The sequence below is a fragment of the Polypterus senegalus genome, chromosome 16 (assembly GCF_016835505.1).
Source record: "Polypterus senegalus isolate Bchr_013 chromosome 16, ASM1683550v1, whole genome shotgun sequence".
NCBI lineage: Eukaryota > Metazoa > Chordata > Cladistia > Polypteriformes > Polypteridae > Polypterus > Polypterus senegalus.
The window spans coordinates 68,439,385-68,457,268 of NC_053169.1; the positions used below are offsets into that span (position 1 = coordinate 68,439,385).

General features: G+C 37.0%; 1 protein-coding gene across 7 annotated transcripts in view; it reads right to left on the bottom strand.

Moving 5' to 3' along the window:
- Positions 1 to 17,884, bottom strand: part of LOC120517029 (homeobox-containing protein 1-like) — a 302,918-nt gene that overhangs the window by 261,063 nt on the left and 23,971 nt on the right. For all 7 annotated transcript variants that reach the window (XM_039739106.1, XM_039739105.1, XM_039739103.1 and 4 more), the window contains exons 2-3: positions 14,636 to 15,106; positions 5,005 to 5,090 (exon numbers count right to left, since the gene is read on the bottom strand). In XM_039739106.1, the coding sequence (XP_039595040.1) occupies positions 5,005 to 5,090; positions 14,636 to 15,105 (556 nt within the window). In that variant the 5' untranslated portion in view covers position 15,106. The remainder of the gene's footprint in view (positions 1 to 5,004; positions 5,091 to 14,635; positions 15,107 to 17,884) is intronic.

Here is a 17,884-nt window from a genome sequence, read left to right on the forward strand (position 1 = left end):
TGCGAAAGGTCTGTGCCAAAATGGTGCCGAAAAACCTCACAATTGAGCAGGACAATCGAAAAAACAAGTGTCTTGATCTTCTTGACAGAATCGCTAATGAGCAAGATTTCTTTAGTCGTGTGATTACAGGTGATTAATCATGGATTTTTGTATACGATCCTGAGACCAAGAGGCAAAGTCAGGAGTGGCACACTGCAAACTCTCCTCGACCAAAGAAAGCTCGAATGAGCAAATCGAAGATCAAATCATTGCGGATTTGTTTTTTTGACAAAAGGGGAATCGTCCACAAAGAATTTGTTCCTCCAGGACAAACTGTCAACCAAGTTTTTTATAAAGACGTCCTTGAAAGGCTCAGAAAAAGGGTCATTCGCGTGAGACCAGACATTGCAGACAAATGGATGCTCCATCATGACAATGCCCCATGTCACACTGCTCTCTCCATAACAGAATTTTTGACCTCAAAAGGCATTCCTGTGGTTCCCCAGCCCCCTTACTCACCTGACCTCAGTCTGTGTGACTTTTTCCTAAACTGAAAAATGTCCTCAAAGGACGTCATTTCGGGACTTTAGAAAACATCCAAAAGAGTGTAACGGACATGCTGAAGACCATACCGGTTGAAGACTTCCATATCTGTATGTATATATGTATATGTATGTGTATATATGTTGATATGTGTATATATATATTTATGTATATATATGTAGATGTGTATATATATATATAAATATATATATATATGTATGTGTAGATATGTTTATATGCATATGTATATATGTTTATATGTGTGTGTGTATATATATATATATATATATGACAGCAACACTCATAACAGTGACAAAACAATTACATTGACAATCATGTTACGTTATTTTTAAAATGTTTCCTTTTCTTTTTCATAACTTCTTTAACACGCTACTTCTCTGCTGCGAAGCGTGGGTATTTTGCTAGTAGTATTTATAAAAAGGTGTCATTTTGCTTGAACTTCTCACTCTATACAACTCTAAGCAACTGACAGTAAACAGACTTGAGCTGAGAAAACTGTGCTGGGAGGGATGATGTGATAGCAGGCTGCTTGCTATTTGCTGCTTATCAACACATTTACAGGACAAAAGATGCTGATGGAGAGGTGAGAAGCGATTTAAGGTGGGACGGATCTACAAGTTTTTTTCGTAGGCTCTGGTAATTCTAGTGTTAAAAGCCTAACCTAAATAAAAAGTAACTTAGATAACTGTGTAATTTTTACTTTGACTGTATGTACATTGCATGGTATAGCAGTACTGGAAAGAAAAGTACACAAAAAACAAAATTTGAAAATGATATGATACCTACATTTCAGGATTTTCTGCAATGAAATATAATTTTCACTAAACTACATCCAAAACCCAATCAACCCCATTTAGGCAAGCTGGAGACTTCCCAAATTCACAGGCTTTGATGCGATTAAGACTTCATGGACAGTCTATCGTTTTGATGTAAACTTTAAGCTACATTGAGGGCAGCAGTACCTAATGTGACACAATGGAATCATGCACCATGGACTGGAATAAGTCAGGTGGGTTTTGGAGCTATCCAGAAAGCACAAGCTTCGACACAACTTAGACATCATGGGATGGGGAACACCACAGAGGATGGAGTACGACTGGGATGGGGGATTTGGTTGCAGAGGTTTAGAGTTACCTATTATTTGTTTCGTAACAGTTTTGGTACAGGTACTTAAATCCAAATGCTGGTATCAGTAACAAAGTCAAAATTTTAGCACTGTTTCGATATTCAAGTTAATTTGTACCTTTAAGTAATATTTTTCAAGGTAACAGTACTTTAAGATGAGTACTTGTTTTTTTTTTTTTACTCCTACCTCTGCACACAAGCATGCGTTGAGAGATACTTTTGTTGTGTAGTGATCTAACTGCTCTCAAAAGCATCACACAGTTGAAAATTAATATTTTAAGTTAAATAAGTATTTCATTATACTTAATTCAGGTTAAATTAACAAGTGACAACAGAACATACTAGTTATTTAATTCTTGCCTTTTCAGATTAGTCAATGTCGCATTATCTTGAGAAAATTCTGCTCCTTCACATTGAGTAAAAAATGTATTTCATGTATTATTTTCTCAGTTTTGAGTCACTTTGTTATACATACTGATAGTAAGAACTGGGAAAAGCTGTGGAAAGAGAAACTGAAGTTACAGTATAAGATATCCTCTGCAGAAAATTACAATGCAAAGTTGTTGTCACGTAAGGGGCCACTGCTGAAACCAAAGCACAAAATGGCCTTTTTAGATTTCCCAAGACCCACTTTAACAAAAGTGAAGACTTTTGGGAAACTATTTACTAGACCAAAACAAATAATTTTGAATCCGATGGTGCCAAAAAGGTATGAAGTCACAGTGGGGAGGAGTGCAATCAGAAGCACATGATTCCCACAGTGAAGCACAGCTGTAGTAGAGTTCTTATATGGGGATATACTGTATACATATTGATGATGTGGCAGAACTGTGCTTCACCTTCTCTCCGCACAAGGCAATTTTACAACATGACAATGACCCCAAATACTCTTCAAAGGCCATTGCTGCATTCTTAAGGAAGAAGGAAGTTGACAAAAGATGTCACCTTCTATCTACAAAGGGCAATTTTTCAATATGACAATGGCCCCAAACATTCCTCCAAGGCCAATGCTGCATTCATTAGGAAGAAAAAAGTTAACATGCTGGAGTGTCCAAGTATGTCACCCACCCTCAACCTTAATAAGCACCTGTGGGGAATATTGAAGACATCAAGGAGTGGAAAAGGATAAATTTGACAATATGCTGTTAACTTACACACTATATGCTAAGAAGCATCAGTGCAATACTAAAAAGTAATACTGGACATGCCAAGTTTAGAATATTGCACACACAGATCAGCCACAACATTAAAACCACCTCCCTAATATTGCGTCATCAAATAATAGATTCCACAAGACTTATAGCTGAAAAAGGCTACAGCCATCAGGGAATACCACTGCTTTGAAGGGGTGTACATAATCTGCAACAATCTTTAGGCAGTTGGTACGTGTCTAATTAAAATCTACATGAATGCCAGGACCCACGAGTTCCAAGCAGAATATTGCCCAGAGCATCACACTGCCTCCACTGACTTGCCTTCTTCTTGAGGTGCATCCTGCTTCCATTTGTTCCCCCTTTAAATGGTGCACATGCACCCAGTCACCAACATGATCTAAATAAAAATGTGATTCATCAGACCAGGCTGCCTTTTTCTACTGATACATGCTCCAGTTCTGACACTCATATGCCCACTTTCAGTGGTGGACTGTAGTCACCATGAGCATTCTTACAGGTCTGCAGCAATGCAGACCCATATACATATACAGAAAGCTGTGATGCACCATGTGTTCTGACACCTTTCTCTCATGGCCAGCATTATGTTTCTCAGTTTTGGGCGCCAAATACCCTGTTGCCAGTTTATTAGTTCTCCTTCCTTAGATCAGTCTTGCGAGGTACTAACCTCTGCATACCAGTAACATCCTACAAGACCTGCTATTTTGGAGATGCTCTGGCCCAGCTGCCTAGCCAACATAATTTGGCCCTTGTCAAAGCCCCTCAGAACCTTATGCTTGTCAAATTTTCAGTTGCCAACACATGACCTTCAATAACTAACTGTCTTACACATCCCATCCATTGACAGGTGTCATTTTAATGAGATAATCAATATGATTCACTTCTCTGGTCATTAGTTTTAATGTTGTGGCTGACTGGTATATTAATAGAATTTAACCATTTGATTAAATATTTTTGCTACCCTTGATTTAAAAGAATACTCCACCCCAAAATATGGGAGGTATTTTCTGCAAAAAAGGAAAGTAGTATTAAAAATACAAAATGAAAATGCAATCTCTTTTTTGCCATTTATTTTTCAAAGTTTACACATAAGAATGCTACAAAAATTAAACATAATGCGAAATAATATCATTTGCAATTTCATTTTCAGCCTGAACAGCAATGGAGCTGAGAAAAATGGAAATGAAAACTCAAATAAGCACTGGCATCATCTGTTCCTCATTAAATTTTCATTTCCAAGTTCTCAACATGCAAATATATTTTAATTAGCATGGTTCAATGGGTGGGGCTTTGCACGTCAATTTCCCACAATTCTGTTGTCCTTTGTTGATGTAGCCACTTCAAAATCAATAGAATACTTTTCACGCTGACTGTGTTTAAGTCATGTGATTTCGATCTTTTCATCTCTGTACTGCGAGCTTCATTGTCTAAGAAAATCCAAAGATCACACATAATTGTATTACTGAATTAATTAAGGTGCTATTAATTTATAGTAGTTAACATGATAAAATTATGCCTTGCAGTTAGAAGACCTGGGTTTGCTTCCCAGGTACTCCCTGCTTGGAGTTTGAATGTTCTCCCTGTGTTTGCATGGGTTTCCTCTGGGTACACCGGTTTCCTCCCACAGTCCAAAGACATGCAGGTTAGGTGCATTGGTGATCCAAAATTATCCCTAGTGTGTGCTTGGTGTGTAGGTGTGTGTGTCCTGTGGTGGGCTGGCGCCCTGCCCAGGATTTGTTCCCTGCCTTGCGCCCTATATTTTTGATTTGAATCATTTTTATATTGTTCTTTCATTATTATCTTTGTATTTGTATGTGCATGTGGTCAGATAATCTATGAAATTTCCAGTCATCGTGACTGACTGAATTGTTGTAGAGTTTTAATTCAATCCTTATATTTCTTTATTAATCAATAAAAAAAAAATTTAAAAAGTGGATAAAACATAATTACAATATTTAGCTAATAAATACATTTACCATTTATGAATGTAATATTCCCTTTTAATAAAAAGTATAAAATATTTTGTGAAATGTTTTGACAAATGAGGCCGCTTCATGTACATCAGGATCACTAATATTGCCATGAATGAGTGCAAAAAATTAAAAATACTAAAAACAGGACTGAATAAAGTATTGGAAAAATATCAAATTATTTTAATCTTTACCTGTAACTTGTGCCACCACAGCTTGTGAAATTCGTCTGTTGGCTAGGAATGCTTTGATTTCTTCCTTGATAATGCTGCTGTCTCTTCTGAAAAGTGAAGATATTTTGAAAATACAATATGCTGATTTTATAATACTCATAGTAAATATAACTTTTAATAACAATTACAGTTTAAACCTTTACATATATAAGCAAATATAATAAAAAATGATTACTACTGAAAATATGGGGAAGTCATGTCTACTTTTACATGTATAAAACAATATCATCCTTGAATATGAAAAAGATGTGGTGGAGAATTTCAGTTTTCGGTTTTGTGAGGGTTAATTAAAAATATTTTTTGCTCCTAAAAAACTTTGTGATTTGGTTGTGGCTATGGAGTTGTGCAGGGATTTAAAACATTTCTTTCCTTTTTTTACCTGCACAGGAGCAAAAGCAGCTGAATATTTGGGGGAGCATTTGGAAAAGCTACTTGTACATGTTCTTGTTATTTGTATTCAAGTTAGTATTAGTGAGCCAGGACAGTAAGCAGCAGTAGTTAGAAAGGCAATGGCCAACTTCAAAGCGGTAAAAATAAGGCCTTCATGACACATACACATGCATCTTGCATCTAGTGTTAAGGTGCTGATCAGGCACAAGCGGCTGAAGGAGCAGACAAGAATGTAAAAATTTAATCAGCAGCGGATATATATTCAGTAAGCAGGTTTTTCTAGATTGAACAGTTCTTAGTAGTCAGGAAACCAAAGTGGTTAAGAGAGTGACAGCATCAGAGTTCATTAATACAAAGGAATATAAACGGTGTGACAAAGAAAAGTTAACATTCTAGTAGGACAAACAGCAGGTAGTCAAGGGGGAGACTATTACAAAAGATTAATGGGTCAGAAGGTATAAAATAACTTTAGCAGTTCTTTAATCAATGTCTTTTTTGGCTTAAATATTTTTTAGTTTTAAGTTAACTTATTCATTTCATTTAAAAAAAAAAAAGCAGAGCAGTTTTATAATTCAAAGTCAAATTTTAATAATGATGCCAGTGCAATACAAGTTCTGTTGTACGGGAGGAGATTCCAGACGGGTTACACTCACAAGGTGCAAGGCTAAGGGTGTACACTGTCCAAGGGCATCAACCCCAGAATTGGAAATTCCAAACCATTTTCAGGTCCTTGTGGAGCTGGATGGTGTCTGTGAAGATTCTGAGGTGATAGGCAGGCATGAGCAGCTCCAACGGGCCATCACAAAAATCCAAAATTATTATGGTGTCTTCCTGGTTGAGTGTCTTACTGGATTATTAATCATCAAATATCCTACAACCCTGTGTCACACATGTGCACATGGGACTGAATTTAAGGCTCTAGTGAAAGTAGTTACCTTCCAAGCCAGGGTTTGGCACGGTTTTCTAATCCTTTCTCTCTTTGACCCATTGCAAACCTGATTGACATCCTTTCCATCACGAACGTCATCTCTGGTGTCCATCCTCCTGGACCTGCTCCTTTCTTCATCACTCAGAAAACCAGCTTCCTACTTCAGTTCTGTTTTAGACATCTCCAGAACTAATTGTGTGATTTTTTCATAAAGCCTGTTAAAGTATACAGGGTTACCAAGGTGGTACCCCAACTCTTTATCTGTGTTCTTTGTATTATTTTACAGTGGCATAGTTGTGCTGAGAGAAGACAAAACAGCAAGACCTGAACACCATCATCACCACCATAGCTGCCAAGCTCCAGTCCCTAAGTGTCCAGGTAGCGGAACATGAGAAACAGCATGTGTGGCTCTCCAACAAGACCAGTCACAAGCTCCATCCTTTATATTGTTACTGCTTCATACGGATGATGATATTAAAACTTATTTTCCTGTACAGTGCTGGAAGCAAGCGGAGTGGGCAAACATACAGGCACCGTTTCAGAAGGGCAAGGTGTGGTGAAACTTCAAAGACCCTTGATAAGCAGGCTGCTGCCAATTACGATCAACTTAAAGCCGAAAAACATACAGCATCACCCTGAACCAGCTGGCAAGAGTATGTAGGGAGTGGAAATTAGACCCTGAGCAGCCTTCTAGGCCAGTCCGGTGGCAAAACCTTAAGAACTTGGTTACCCTTATTGAGACCCTCGAATGGCACAGGGCGGCCCTGTGAATTGAGTATGCTGAACAGTCTGCTCACCAACTCAAAGCCAACCCGACACAACACTGAGCCTGCGGCATGGGTGAAGAAGAAACACACACCTCCTCTCTGATGTTTTAAGTACGGGGTGCCTGGCAAACTAACCTCAACTGCCCACACCTTGATGAGCCAATGGATTGCAGGACATGAGGAGGAAGGTACTGTGCTGTTGCTAACTCCTTATCTCTTTTATGAACAGAAGTGTTAGTAGTGAATGGCCATAAAATTACCGCACTCATCGAGTCCAGCAGCAATACTTCCATTGTTACTCACCATTATGTACTTTTGTGACAGTGGAATCAGAGTATGACAAGTCTTAACCTGAAAACATGGGAAAACTCTGTAGTAAAGGTCCGATTCACATGTCATCAACTATTATGGTACCACATGCACAATACAGGTGGAAGTCCTGTGTAATACACCTTACCCGATGATACAGGGGCAAGACTGGTTGAAAATCAAAAGCACAACAACACAATCCAATCCTGGAGATTCTGTGGGCCTCATTATAAACAGGGTAAGCCCATCCCAAGCTGTCTGCACAAGACACTCACAGTTGGCTCAAACAAGAATTCATGTGTTGTGATGGGCAGCCATGGCCATTACCTGGCCAGGAAGATAGCTGGATGGGAGAACAGGGGAGAGAGCATTGGCAGGGCACTACTTCTCACGGGGCGCTAGAGGACAGCCCTCCAGGGTGGCTGTGGCATCACGGATTCCTGCAGGGCACACTGGGAGTTGGAGTGTGGCATAGCCCTGTTGGGTTCTGTGGGGGCTGCAGAGCCCTATATGGGGCTTTCACCACACCTGGGAATGATTCCAGGTCTGATTAATAAGCCACCTGGAACACTCCAAGGGTCTGTTCAAAAGGAGCCACTCCACTCCATTCGGGGAGCCAGAGGTAGGAGGAAGAGGGACAAAGCTTGCCAAGAGGAGGAGTGGAGGTGGACGACAAAGAAGAAGGAATTGTGAACAGTGTATTTTGCCGTTTTCCTTATTTGTACTGTGCTACTGTGGGAAATGAGGTGAGTGATCACCCAGTGTGACACAGCTGATGCCACACTGTGCCACAGTGATATTACCATGGTTGATGAGGCTGGGACTTTGCAGATGACAGCCATGCCCTCTGAAGTCACCATGGACTATCTCCAATTACTCTGCATTTTCAATTTCAGAAAACACTGGCTTCTTTAAAATGAGAACAGTGGGACAATGATTCCCTTAATTTTCCCAAAAATGCAGTTGTTCTGCTAAATGGACAACATATGAAGTTTGCCAAAAATACAGTTGTTCTGCTAAATGGACAAAGTACTGAACATCCCATGCCACTGGGGCAGCATTGTTTTATCAACAATGATTTGAAACATCACGCAACAGAACAAGGGGATAAGATGAGGTCACTGTTGCTGGTCCTGAAAACCTTCTAGCGGGGAGTTTGCGACACTCATCTCCTAGGATCTATGAGGAAGGTCACACTCATATCAAGCTCAAATTTTACCTAGGATCTATGAGGAAGGTCCACTGCCTTTGTGCTTCATGCCCAGAGTGTCAACCATTGCAGTATCACCCACCCTGGCTCCCTTGGTTTCCGAACCTTTTGTGGACTTCCAATTTGAATGCACAGGGGTCAACATTGTAAAAACCTTTGACCTATAGAATTTTTTGTTAATATATAATCTTTTATATTATTACAAGTCAATCAAATTATCACAAGTATATACTTATATGAAGTTGTGATAATGAACTAATTAAAACATAGGGAAAAGGACTGAAGGTAACTAAAGGGTTACCTAGACCTGGCTTAAAGCTTGAGCACGAGAGGCTTTTGCCTCATCTTAAAAGAGCCAGCAAAGTTGTTACTATGGTTAAAATTAAGTAAATGACTAATGAACACCCCCTTAAAAAGTGAGGACAAACTAGTGAGAAAGCCCAAACACCCCTATTGCGAAGCAGTGACAAAATCAATGGGAAAACCTGTAAGACATCCCTATTAACAAAGTAATGTTTAAAATAATAGAAGAAATGACATCTATACAAAGTTACTATATCATGACAACTTGCTGAACCCCTGGAAGAACTCACTCCAATTAGCCCCGTTCTTACTTGGCTTATAAATCAGTCCTTAACTTTGGCTCTGACTTGACAGCCAAACAGAGACAGATACTCAAAGCAGTCATCTTGTCTGAACCGGAGGTGGTGAGTGAAAGATCCGGAAGGGCCTCTTTGATTGCACGTGAAATTGTGACAGAGTCAGGGGTAGTTGTCCAAGAACACCGATACGGACTCTTGGAGGAATAACGTACAGAAGTGGAACGTGAGATCAAGTGAATGCTAGACCTTGGTGTGACTGAGGAAAGTTGCAATCCCTTGTCCAGTCTCACTACTGGACAGTGGCAGTATAGTGTCCTTCCATTTGGGTTGCACAGGGTTCCAGTGACCTTCCAGCACGTGGTGGACAGAGTGCTATGGCCCTACAACACCTGTTGCATGCCTTGATGATGTCATTATCTACTCTGGACATGGAAGGAACACCTACGGCATGTTGGAGCTGTACTGCAGAGCTTAGGTAAAGCCGGCCTGTGGATAAACCGTAAAAAGTGCTATCAAAAAGTGCTAAAAAAAGCTAAGCATTTAAATTACCTCGTGGGCAGGAGTACAGTCCAGCCACATATTCAAAACTTGATTAAATGGCTCTTCCCAAAAACCAATTGGCAGGTCCATGTCTTCTTGGGGTTAGTGGGGTACCACTGCCGATTTTTTTCCTGGTTCTCTGAGAGAGCGACGCCCTTGACAGACTTTCCAGCATGTGGTGGACAGAGTGCTACAGCCCCACAACACCTGTTGCATGCCTTGATGATGTCATTATCTATTCTGGACATTGAAGGAACACCTACGGCACGTCGGAGCTGTACTGCAGAGCTTAGGTAAAGCCGGCCTGTGGATAAACCGTAAAAAGTGCTATCAAAAAGTGCTAAGAAAAGCTAAGCATTTAAATTACCTTGTGGGCAGGAGTACAGCCCAGCCACATATTCAAAACTTGATTAAATGGCTCTTCCCAAAAACCAATTGGCAGGTCCATGTCTTCTTGGGGTTAGTGGGGTATCACTGCCGATTTTCTCCCCGGTTCTCTGAGAGAGCGATGCCCTTGACAGACCTAACAAAAAAGGGAGCCTCAACATGGTGGTATGGAATGCAAACACAGAGGCTGCATTTTATGACCAAAAGATTGCCATAAAGTTGGCACCTTGCTTGATTGCAACTGGCAATCAAGTGGGCTATTAACCAGCTGAAGTACTACCTCCTAGGCCATGAGTTTGCACTTGTCTCCATAACGTGTGCATAACATGTTGATCCCACAAGTCAAACAGTGGTTTCTAGACTTCCAGCCTTACCAGTTCAAAGTCCTTTATATTCGGGGTGTCCTGCATACCAACGCCAATGCCTTTTTGTGGGTTCACGACCTCTTGGTTTGGGCAACCAGAACCATTGGGTCTGGGGTTTGAATTTGGGTGGATGGGGTGCGAGGGTTGGGGTGGTTGTGTTGTGTCACCCACATGCGTATGGGAGACAGCTTAAGTGCTCTAGTGAATGTAGTTACCTGGATGATTGACAGCCCATCCATCACGGACGCCATCTTCGGTGTCCATTTTCCTGGACCTGAACCTTCCTACCATCTTTCTACACCCAGTTCTGTTTTGTCTGTAAAGACTTCTCAGCAACAAATGTTGTGCTTATTTCCATAAAACCTGTCAAATTATACAGGGTTAACAAGGTGGTATCTCAACTCTTTATCTGTGTTCTTTGTATCATCTTTCAACAGACATAAGCAAAAACAATGTGATCACTCACATGGAAAATAATGAAGAAGTCAAAACAAAGGCAGTAGTTTTGAAATAAAGGATTCAAGTATAACTGACAAGTTTAGTTTCACACTGGAAGCTTTAAAGTTGGGACAAATGTAAAAATGAGGAACAGAGTTGGAAAGTTAAAGCACCATGAGGTTCTGACATTTAAAATTTGAATTAATTTGACTTATCCAGTAAGTATTACTGTTCAGTAATATTACTTTACTTAACCAGCTAATGATGCAAATATAAAATCTTACAATAGAAAATGTTACAAACTTAACAAATTTGTTCACTGACAAAAAAGACTTTAAAAACAGGCTGTTACAAAAACAGCTCTACAGAAATTGTTTAAATGGAAATATCCTGAATTATATTGGATCTAAGACAAAGGCACATATATAACAGCGTTTAAATTTTAGTATGGTTTTTATGCAGTTTTTTTCAGTTACTGGACAGAAACCGTCATAATATATTTACAATATGCACATGCTAAGATAAATCAGGTAGTTTATGATGACAGCATTCTTTATAAACCCTATGCTGAAATCCCTCCAAGATTATAAACCCCACATTTGTTGTTACACTGGGCGGATCCTCACCTTTGTCACACACTGAAGTTCAATAAATACAAGCATAAAAATGCAAAACTATGATAACCTTGGTTCTAAAGTTAATAAAATGTCAGATTTGCAAAACAATTTTCATAGGAGATTGGAACAACAGTTCAGAAACAAGCACGTGTACAGAGATAGTCACATATTCTGAAACTTGTTTAGATTTTTAATTTTTTGTTCCAACTGAAACCAGGATAAGAATCTGTTACCCACAATCTTAAACTGGATAGGCAGGTTAGAAAATGACTGGATTGTTGAAAGGATATCTGTAGCCTTGTCCATTATAGTCAGAGAATGAATGCAAATTTCATTTTGGTATATCTTTCTACTACCTTATTCGAATACATGATGCTACAAGAACTAATGCAAGTCACACTCTCAAAGGTGGCACAGATAATGTATTTTTATTTATGATCTAATTACACAGTGCAAAGAAAATTGCAATTAACCAAAGTCATTTTTGGTTTCAAAGGGCTGCAGAATATTCCTTAATTATTACATTAAACCATGTGTAATAGGTCTTTGGCTTTAATATACTTACCACTGCTATGTCCCAAACATTATGGTGCCCTACAATGGGGAGACCATATATAAAAATTGTTGTAATTTCTACATGCTATGAACAAAATGTATGCAAATACCCTTAAATTGAAGTCTGCAATGGGCACCTTAATCAAGTCTGAATTACGTGTGTCTTTGTCTCAAGCAACATGGCAATGTAATCTACCTGGAGAAAATATAAAATAAGTAACTGCCAGGAATGTAGGATACACCCTTGGAATTTCTGGCCTGAATATACCCCATACAGAGAGATATGGATGGAGTCAGATCCATCACTTGGATATTTGGATATATGTTGATGGGAACTTGCCAAAAAATCAACTTCTGCAAGTGTTTCTTGTTTTATGGAAAAAAAGTATGAAGCATGGTACAGTGTGTAATTTTATTGGTCAAGAAAATCAGAAGAGAAATAGGTTGATTAATGGACTGAATAAATTAACATTAGCATTATAAAGGGAAACTATTACCAAAAATTTTCCCCATAAAAGTAGCCAACCAATACCAGTGCAGTAGTCAGCTATTTAGCTAGAAGCTGGCTCTTCCAGAACTCACTGATGGACTTCTCCTTTTATTATCTGTCATATTAAAAATGGTAAAATAATTTGATTTAACATAATGTATTTCACAATGAAAGCCATCCCAGAAAAGCTCTGAAATTGTTAAAATAAAACTGAAGGAAAATAAAAAATAATTATTTTCTGAAGTGTGATTGCTGGAAAATACCCAATTTAAAAGAAAAGTAATATTTTATCTTAAAATGTAATACATTTTACAATACTGTAAAAGGAACTACAAAAACTAAACACATTTAATGAATAGAATACTAGTTAATAGCAATTAATGACTGGCATATTTTAATACTGTAAATTAACACTTTGCTTCGGTATGCAATTTCATTCCACAAAGTTGCAAACTTGCCATTACTATGACTTACTATAGGATGCAGAAGGCCAGGTAATTGGAAAAAGACAAAGACAATTTTAAAATTGCTCCTTAGTAATCATACACTTGTTTAACAGCAAAAGGTGCCTTTTACTTATAAACTTGTTAAGCATGTTAATCTTGAGTTTTCCTGATAAACAACTTATGAACATATGACACATTTGCAGATTCTTTTTTAAAGGTTTGTACTGTGTTTATTATTTGCTTCTATATGTCATACAGTTTATGCTTGGATATACAGTGCAGGCCAAAAGTTTGGACACACCTCCTCATTCTATGTGTTTTCTTAATTTTCATGACCATTTACAGCACTTCATCACTCTCTTTCTTGGTCAAATAGCCCTTACACAGCCTGGAGGTGTGTTTGGGGTCATTGTCCTGTTGAAAAATAAATGATCGTCTATCTAACCTGGCTTCTGCACAACACAACTGCTGGTCCCAACCCCATTGATAAAGCAAGAAATTCCACTAAATAACCCTGATAAGGCACATCTGTGAAGTGTAAACCATTTCAGGTGACTACCTGTTGAAGCTCATCGAGAGAATGCCAAGAGTGTGTAAAGCAGTGATCAGAGCAAAGGGTGGCTATTTTGAAGAAACTAGAATATAAAACATGTTTTCAGTTATTTCACCTTTTTTTGTTAAGTACATAACTCCACATGTGTTCATTCATAGTTTTGATGCCTTCAGTGAGAATCTACCAATGTAAATGGTCATGAAAATAAAGAAAACACATTGAATGAGGAGGTGGTGTGTCCAAACTTTTGGCCTGTACTGTACGTTTTTTTTGTTAGACAAATGGTGAAAACTGCTTCTTTAAATTAAGCCATATTTCAGATAGGTACATTACAGAAAAAAAATTATACTATAGGACAGCTTGTGATTTATGACAAGCGCTTTATTTTATTTTATGCTGTATATACAGTATTATGGATAAATATTTTTGTACATATTAGTTACAGTACTATTTTAAGGAAATTTTATTTTTAGTATTTTTATGATCACTGAACAATAAGCCTACAGTAATTTCAATTTGTTAATAAAAAAAATGAACAGTTAATACCTGTGGTCTATAGTTTAATTATAAAAATGCCCAAGTCAACACTTTAATATAGGAAATAAGGTTTCTATGTGTCTGGTTATCCAGGAGCTTAGTGTAAACATTTTTAAAGGAAACAGAAAGAAAAAAAAAGTCAGAATCGGTATTGGAATCAACCAATCAAGTAACATGAAATCAGTGATTGGTATCAGCCCTAAAAAAAAAAAAAAAACCTGATCGAAGCATCCCTAAAACAAAGCCAAAAACTATAAGAAGTGATTTTGAACACATTTTATAGCATGCAATCTGTATAAATATACAGATTGGAAGAAGATGTGTAAGAATTATTTGAAATGATATTTAACCATATTAAAAAAAAGTTAATGGTTCTTGAGTATTCTGCAAGGCATTGTAAATCACATGCTGTGAGTAATGGTAATAATTGATACATATAATGATTTTATTGCTATTACCTCATTAGTTCTTCTACTTTGTCATCAATGTCTAAATCATCTTCTGTGGCCTCAAAGCTGAATGATCGTTGAGTGACACTACTGACTGTGTATCTGTTAGGTGATAGCTTGCCGTTTGGAGTAGCGGGCAGACTCTCTCTTCCATTATGAATGGTTGTTGCAGTACTTGGGGGAGGAGAAATGTCATAACTGTTGCTTGGAGAAGGCGAGAGAACACGGTATTGAGTCTGTGTTGCAGTAGTGGTAGTTGAGGATGAAGCTGTTACATTACTGACAGAAACTGTTGTATTTGTGCCACCAGTACCATACAAAGCTCTGCGACCAAACTTGTCTCCATGCTCACGGTCAAGCCTCTCAAGTGTATCCAAAGCATGCAGAATTTCATGTTTTGTCATTCCAGTCCGCCGCAATCGTTGCAGGAGATCAATCTGCTCAATTGTAAATCGTGGCTCATCAGTGTAATGAGACATTCTAAAACATAAGAATAATAACTCATGGTAAGAAACAACGAAGCCTAATAAAAAACAACATTTCATTTTGGAAAAATGAGAAAACAGTCCATGAAATAAAATAATCATGTATTAAAAGTATTTTCTTATACAAAATTATTATCTTTTTAAAATATGTTTTGAGCTATGATCTGATAATCAAAATTCGTTAATGTAAATAAGAAAATTAAAAACATATAAATAAAAACATTAATAAAACAAAAATCAAATGAAATAAACATTCAAGGAAGTTTAATTAGGATGAAGTGGTTTATAACATAACATTTTTAAACCTGCTTAATCTAATACAGGGATTATTGATAATACTACTTACATTTTTTTTAAATTACACTATTTGATATACATCATTTCTTACTTTCCAGTAAGACAAACTGCTTTAAAATATAAAAAATTTCCAATTTTAAATTGGAACTCTCATGGAAGAGGAAACATTAACATTAATGTCAGTCTTTCATTTGTACAGTAACTTTCAAAGTAAAAAATATCAAAAATGATTGTGAAGAAAATGATGCATTACAGTCAATATTTTATATATTCCTTTCATAGTAATCACTATCACAAAATAATGCAAAGGGGAAATAATATATATTTCTAACAAACAGTATGTTTCATAAAAATCACAATCAAATATCACTCACAAAGAATCAAAAGTAATATTAAAGTTAAATAATTTGTGCATAGCATCTTTCCTAGGGAGTACCATTCTTTTTGCTATAAAAGTATGAAAACAAAACTTCTTAATATACATAAGATAACGATTAGAAACAAATATTTACATAGAAAAATCATTTTAAATAAGAAAAATAACTCAGATAAAGTTTCTATAAAATGTCCTGAATATTTCAACATTTTTTTTCAAAAATAAATGAAACTGAGTGCTAAGGAGTAACATTCGAGTAAAGTGCTTCAATCAATATAAATTTCAGCTTAGTTATTTCACTAAATACTGGCCTTAACCAGAAAGTCTTAATGTAAATTTCATCTGACTTCTGGAGTTTAGGAACATTCAAATCAATTAAGAATGTATGTATACCTGCGAACGTTGCAACCAAGCCCCAGCCTCACTAGGTCACATGTTCTGGGCTTGCTCCAAATTAACATTATTCTGGACAAAAATTTTTAATTACCTCTCAGACAGTCTTGGACTCACAATCCCTCCTAACCCATTAACAGCTGTGTTTGGGGTTCTTCCAGAGGGTCTTAAAGTGGAGAAGGACAAACAAATTGTGATTGCATTCACTACACTTTTGGCACGCAGACTTATTCTGATAAACTGGAAGAACCCAAACTCTCCTCTTTTAAGTCAGTGGGAAACTGATGTGTTATATTATTTAAAATTGGAAAAATCAAATACTCAGTTAGAGGATCTGTGCAGACTTTTTTCAAAACATGGCAGGATCTAATCAGTAATATTTTGAAATAAGTTTATAAAGCACAGAGAATTTGTTGATTTAGGTATTTTTAAAAGCCTTAAATTTTACACCGTTTGGCTTGCTCTCTCTCTCAAGGGTGGGGATCGATCTGTTCTTAGCATAATTCTTTTTTTTTTTTTGTAAAAATGTGATTGCTATGTATTGATTGTAATAAAATTAATAAAATAAAAAAAAAAAAAGAATGTATTTGTCATTTTTCCTATTTTTGGCAACCCATAACTCTCTCCATAAGTTGAAGTTCACGTTTCAAGTTTTGTTGTAGGCACAATACTGCCAGAAATATTTGCTGAAATAGGAAACCCACAAGGGTGCATTTACCTTTCAAAAATGCTGTCTTTGGCAGAATATAATTGTGATGAGGAAAATACGGAGTTGCTGGCTTTAAAATTAGCTCTGAAAGAATGCGTCACTGGTAAGATGGTAATCAATTCCCTTTTGTTATCTCACTGACCGTAATAGTATGCTTAACATCTGCTAAACAAAGCATTGCAAGAGAAGTTAGGTGTATTTTTTTCCCATTCTTTCAACTTAGTGATTTATATTATAGCGGGAGATAAAAATGGTAAAGAAGAGTCAATTTAAAAATTTTAACCTTCCAACTAGTATACTTACAAAAATGATATGTAGTACCTGCTTTGGATTATTGCCTTGGTGAAAAAGAGTATATTTTCAGCAGTATTGTATTCACTGTGTATTTGCAATATTGGCTTCTAAAGTGTTTTGACATTTAGAAAAATTCATCCTTTGTGGTACTTTTCTATAATAACTGCACAAGACCAAACAGTCAAAAACTGTAACTAAAGTTCAGAAGTTGAAGTTAGAAATGAATTGAAGTCAGAAAACCAAAACAAGTCAAAACCAGAAGATCAAATTAATATTATAATTAAAGCCACACTTCAAGTTGTTTGAAGTATTCTGAATACTCAGGTGAATCGAGTTGTGTAATTCTGACCTTTATCCCATCACGATGATAGTAATGCAACACACACTTCCAATTTTTAAGCCTAGTTAACAGCCTAACAACTACATAGCAACAATGGCAGCATTTGCACAAACACAATATGGCATTAGGAGAGAAAGAAAGAATTCAAAAAGAAACCTTCATAAAAATTCATAAGAACCAAAACTAAATGAAACCACATGATTTCCTGTGCTCAGAAACCAACTGAAGCGATACCTTAAACATTTTATGAGAACAAGAAATGACTACAAAAGTACCAAATAGTAATAATTTTCTACAAACATTAAGTGCAATTAAATGCTTTTATCAATAGAACTGGAAACTTTAAGGAAGCAGAACTGCAAAG